At 58.0% G+C, this 5,557-nt stretch overlaps 1 protein-coding gene across 1 annotated transcript; it reads left to right on the top strand.

Annotated features, from left to right (window-relative positions):
- Positions 1 to 201: 201 nt before the first annotated feature.
- Positions 202 to 4,756, top strand: COPS9 (COP9 signalosome subunit 9). The gene is made up of 3 exons (XM_021678985.1): positions 202 to 295; positions 1,968 to 2,040; positions 4,498 to 4,756. Exons 1-3 carry the CDS (start codon positions 233 to 235, stop codon positions 4,533 to 4,535), a joined length of 174 nt encoding a protein of 57 aa, XP_021534660.1. The 5' UTR covers positions 202 to 232; the 3' UTR covers positions 4,536 to 4,756.
- Positions 4,757 to 5,557: the final 801 nt, after the last annotated feature.

Here is a 5,557-nt window from a genome sequence, read left to right as displayed (position 1 = left end):
GGCCTTTCGGGCCGAACTGTCTGTGGCCGCCAGGCACCCCCGAGTCCCTGCGCAGCTTCCCCGGAGCGCTGACGGGCTGGCGGGAGACCGGGACCCCCCGACCCCAAGGGCCAGGGGAACCACAGAGTCGGAGGTCCTCCGGCGTCTAGACGCGCCACGGCCGAGCGCGCACCGGAAGAGGCGTCAGGCGGGCCGGAAGTGGGCCGGGGAGGCGGGAGGCCCCGCAGGCGAGATGAAGCCGGCAGTAGACGAGATGTTCCCGGAGGGCGCCGGGCCCTACGTGGACCTGGACGAGGTGAGGAGGCCCGGGGCGGGCGACGGAAGGCGGCGGCCGGGGGCTCCCCGCCTCGCTGCCAAGTCCGCCTCGGGGCCGGGACGTCGCCGCCGGGGAGCGCGACGGCTGACAGGCTGGGCTTGAGCCTGTGCTCGGCGACGTGGGGAGGAGGGTGGGCTTTGCGCGGACTGCGTGCTGCCAGGGGCCTGAACTGCGTCTTCTGCGGAGGGAGCACGGCTAGGGCGAGGCCGGGAGCGGCCGTCGGCCCAGGGCTGGGTGGGGTGGGGCCGCGCTGGGCCGCGCGTGCTCTGCGCGGCGACCCCGGCCTCCCCGGCGATTATGCAGGGTTAGCGGGTGGTCTCGCGGTTTTGTCCCACCGCGTCGTGGCCGCCGGGCGGTGTTCTCTGAGCTGGCGGCACCCCAGCCCAGCCCCGGTGCCGGGGCCTCCTGTTCTCTTTCCCAAAGCCTAGGGGGCCAGGCCTTGTGTCCGTGCTCCCTGAGGTCGGGGTGTGGCCGGGAGAGGCGGCCTGCAGATGCCGAGGGCGCCAAAGTTGGAGGTGCCCGATAGAAGCGCCCTCCCGGCTGCGCGGTGGCCCGGCGCAGGCTTCGGAGGGAGAGCCGCCGACGGCGCCGAGGAGACAGGCCTGGGAGGAGCGGAGTGTGAAGGGCAGGCAGGTCCCGCAGGGCAGCAGCGGGCTGCAGGTGCCCGAGCCTGGGGAGAGAGCAGCAGCCGGCCCGGGGGGCGAAGCATCCAGTGGCCGTGGCTGTGCTGGGGCAGGTGGCCTCTCTGCACCCCGCTCCCGAAGCAGGCACACCCCGCCCTCGGTTCTCCGGTAGTCGCCGCCAGGGGCGGTGTGGAGTCGCTGGAGGGGCGCGGAGGGGGCGAAAGGCTTCCTGGCCGGTGCCTCTGGCGTTGGGGATTGGGTTTGGAGGTGAGAGTGGACTGCCGCTCGCAGGAGCCTTGAGGAGGGTCTGGAGGAAGGGAGCACCTGCGATGGAAGTAGGGGCAGACCGGGCGCAGGAGCGAGCGCTGGCCTCTGCATGGCTTGCTGTGGTCACGGGGAAGGGAGGCGGCTTGAGAAGAGAGGGGTCCGGGCAGCCGCAGGGACCTGTGGGCAGAGGACTCTGCTCCGACCGCGCTGTGGGACTCTCTCAGACACCCCAAATCTTGAACGCGTCAGACTGCCCGGCTTCGGGTGTCGCATAGTTTTACCGCCACCGTAAGCTGTGGCAGTGGGAGGTGCTGTGATGACACCCCCACCAGAGCCCCGGGGCAGTCGGGCAGTTTCCCGAGGAAAACGGTGTAATTCCCAGAAGAAGCAGGGGGCAGCCCAGAGTAGAGAAATCGTTGGCACAGTTTTGCACACGTTTGGGGCCCCTGTGGCAGCGTCTTACAGGGAATTAGAACCTCGCTCGAGGTTTACAGAGAAGTGGTGTTCAGGGCAACAGCAGGATTCCGTTTAAAAAGCAGGAGGAGTCAAGGAAGGTAAGACCCAAGGAGACCTTAGAAATAATTCCTTGGAACGCCGCCTCTCCCATCCGCTTCCTTTGCCTGAAACTAAATTTTGACCCCAACCTGGGCGCCTTTCCATCCCTCGCCTTCCTCTGCCGAGGAGTGGTGTGGGCCCCGTAAGGCGCTGTCCCCGTTCTCCCGGAAAGCAGCACTGACACCACGTCACCGTTCCCTTCCCAGGCAGGAGGCAGCACGGGGCTCCTGATGGACTTGGCAGCCAACGAGAAGGCAGTTCATGCAGACTTTTTTAATGGTAAGGATGCTGGGATTGGGGATTCCAGTTTTAGTCTGAATGTTTCTTTTGTGTGTTACACGGTGGAAGACTGTGGCGTGACTGACTGGGGCCATAGAACAGGAAAGCCAGATGCGTGCCATTCGCAGCGCGCAGTGCAGTTTGTACAAAACAACAGCACGGGCTGTTAACACTGGCGGTCAGCCCTGTTTCACGAGACAAAATGGTGTAAAATGGCTCCCAGTCTTGCATTCCAGCAGTTGAGCTTGAGCTGTAGCCGTGCTTTTGTCCCACTGAACCTGTCGCAGGGGCTGGTCTGTTGCTCGTGACCCGAGACAGGGGTGTGGAACCCCGCCGGGCTTTCTCATCTCTTCTGTCAGGAGGCGGCTGGTTTTCCTGCCTTTCCTGTGTGCTGCCGGGTTCTGGTCTCTTGGCTCCCTTCGCAGTGACAACCAGCTTTCCCCGCCCTTTTCTCTGAAAGCAGGACTCGTACTGAAGAGCTTTCGTGCTGCCTCCCAAGAACATGGATGGTAAGCAGGGAAAAACCAAGTTGTGCGACATCTTCCCACAGGCTACAGGGCTATTTCTCTTGCTGTCTTCTGATTTCCTGAGGCCTTGTTCCTATGGATTACATTCTTACTAAGGGTTCAAATCATGAGCGGGAATGCAAGACAGGTCTTGTTAGGAGACTCTCTGTCATCCTTCTCTCGTCCACAGTGCCTGCCACTACAAAGAACTGTCGCTAGTTGGTGGCAGCTGGGATGCTACGAGGCCACACTACCGGGTTTGATGTACCAGATCCCCCCTGGAGCCCGAGTCCATGTTATCTTATCTGGCATCTTTTCGGCAAGTTGTTGCCTAAAAAGAGAAGCCAGGCTGCTTAATTAGGTGCCTTCTTCCCAGGGAGGCTGGCCACTCTACTGAGGCGACATCTGGGCTGCCACCGGCCTTGAGGATGGGGACAGCCTTTCCCTAAGGTCTCCAGAGCCGCCATGTGAAAGCCCTCACTCACGTGGGGTGACCTTGGGGGGCCCTCACCCCAGCAGGGCAGGGTGATATCTAACACCACCTAACCCGCTCCCACATGCGATGATCTTCAACGTCCCATGCATCCTCTGGATTTACAGACTGTTGGCTGTGTTCTAGTGTTCGAGTTCATGTGGTTTCTGAAAATAGGGCATCTGGGAGGGACCTGGGCTGCCCTGCCGAGGGAGTGTGAGCAACATGAGCAGTGTGGGGCCTTCCTCCCTCTGGGTCAGGGCTGGAAAGGGAAAGAACACAGAAGAGCTTCGTGCTGCATTGGTCTGCCCACCGACAGAGTTCATGAGGGGCGTGCCGCCCCATCAGGATGTGGCAGCCCCGCGGGTTCAGAAAGCCACTTGCTGTGAGAAAGCCCTGAGTGCTTTGGACAGAGTTTCTCCTGAGTCCTACTTGCTCACGGAGCAGAGCTTCTGATCTCTGGTCCCCTGGGCACTGGGGTTCAGACCATGAACAAGGCTTGCTCTCTTCACTCACTGTGTTTGATAAAGTAGGGGAGCGTTAGACAAGGCAGCACGCAGGGACAGCCATGGCGAGAGCCCTGGCAGAGGTGGGTGGCCTTGTTTCTAGGAGCACATCAGAGGGCAGTGTCTTGGGGGAGGGGGTGATACCTCAGGGGTTGGGGGGGTGTGAGGAGTTAGCTGGGGCTGGGGGCTGGGGGAGAAAGTGCACAGAGCTGTAGGACCACAGGCCAGCCCCGGCCCCACTGTGGCGGGACCACCCACGTCAGTGCTGAGCAAAGGTGGTTGGGACACCGCCCTCCCTGATGGCCTGTGACAGCATGTGGAGACGCCCCCGGGGCCTTCCACTCACCTCCTTCCAGCTCACTGTTTATCCTGCACAGTTTGAACTCATGGGACTATGAATAGACCCTCAGTTTTCCTTTCCCCATCATGAGAGCAGGGCATGCCTGTGGTAGACGGTTTAGGAAAGCCATAGACAAATAAATAGAAGGGCACAGTGACCCTGACTGCCACCCATCCCAGTAAATAGCATGCTGTGAGTGTGTGGCCCTTCTTCCAGTGGGAAGGGCTCGGACTGTCTCAAGCATGACCATCGGTTGGACTCCCTTAAAGACAGCCATTCTTGCATGGCCCAGTTCTTCTAGCACCTTCCTCCCACCTGCCCTCTGCATTCTCGTGCTTGCATGGGGTCTTGTGCCTGCCAGCCTTCTGGCTGTGTCACCTCCACCTCCATGCATTTTCTTAAGATTGTCACCTAAATAGAAGATTAAAGTTGCCTTCTACACCACTCTGTCCCTTTGGACGATATGACCTCTGCTGGATAAAATCGAGTCTGTCGTGGGAAAAAGTCCTTTATTTAGATTGTTTACTGCTTTTTCTCTATTTTGAATGACTGTGTAATTCATATTTTGAAGTTATTTTCTCAGTTGTTTACCTTGTGTGCCCCATTAATATGTGGTTTTGTTCGTTTACGTAGATTTTGAAGATCTGTTTGATGATGATGATATCCAGTGAGACGCCGTCCAGCGGTGCGTGTGGTCATGTGTGTTACGAGGTGGTGTGGCGGAGTTCCTCAGAGGACAATTTCAGATGGTCCTAAAGAACTCGTGGATGTTACTTGAAATTAGGAGATGGTTAACCAAGAAAGAGAAGGATGGTTTTAACTATCTGCATGAGGCCCGCTTATCTCTGAATGTGAACAATCTTTGTCCTTCAATTAAAAAGCGATGCCATCATTTGCAGGGTAATTTTAATTCTTGGATTTTCGAGCAAATATTACAATGCCTAAAAGCCTCTGTGCATACGTGTGGGTGCATGTGTGTGTTGACATAGTGAGTGAAACACGTTTGTCAGCTTGCAAATACACTGCTTTTTTCCTGAACTCAGTACTGAGTAATCATGAGGCTCACAGCCTGCGAAGTGGTGTTTGTATTAGATCACTAAGCAGTGCTGGGTGTATAGGGGCCCCTCCTCGTGGCACTCTGATAAGACCTTACTGTAGTGGGCAGGTGTTCATGGCACGTTTCCCCCACCACGTTGGGCCTGGCGTCACCTGTGTAAGCCCCAGAGCAGCTGCTGTTCCGAGACCTGAGGCTTGAAGACTCAGGACAGCTAGACAATGACCCTGACAGAGGTGCCCTCCTCTTGAGAAATGTGTATGTTGTGCCGTTCCAAAGGGAATGTAACATGGAAGGGAAAAAAGGTGTTTTTGTCTTTCTCCTTGGCCCAGCTCAGCAATAGGTAATGGCTGTAAAAATTAAGATTCCTATTTCACGTCGATCTCAAAGCGAAGAGTGTTTCTTCAACCAGGAAACGCCCATGCCACAGGACTGCCACAGTCCCCGTATTTTAGAGTTAAGCAGGGCACATGCCGACCTCCCCTGGGAGAACACGCTGAACAGCATCACCCCGATGGCCTGAAGACAGATGAAGTCCGAAACTGGAGGAGAACTCACCTCTGCTGTGTTCTTGCGAGTGGTGTGCGGGTTTCCAGTCCGTCATTGGGACAGTGCTCCTGCCCCGAGAGCACGACAGCT

Source organism: Neomonachus schauinslandi, chromosome 3, assembly GCF_002201575.2.
Source record: "Neomonachus schauinslandi chromosome 3, ASM220157v2, whole genome shotgun sequence".
Taxonomy (NCBI): domain Eukaryota; kingdom Metazoa; phylum Chordata; class Mammalia; order Carnivora; family Phocidae; genus Neomonachus; species Neomonachus schauinslandi.
The sequence above is the reverse complement of the archived record's forward strand: the minus strand, read 5'-3'. Positions and strand labels throughout refer to the sequence as shown.

Coding starts and splice junctions, on each gene's coding strand:
- COPS9 (XM_021678985.1), top strand. CDS start 233: ATGAAGCCGGCAGTAGACGAGATGTTCCCGGAGGGCGCCGGGCCCTAC. Junction 296..1,967: donor CCTACGTGGACCTGGACGAG/GTGAGGAGGCCC, acceptor TTCCCTTCCCAG/GCAGGAGGCAGCACGGGGCT. Junction 2,041..4,497: donor TCATGCAGACTTTTTTAATG/GTAAGGATGCTG, acceptor TCGTTTACGTAG/ATTTTGAAGATCTGTTTGAT.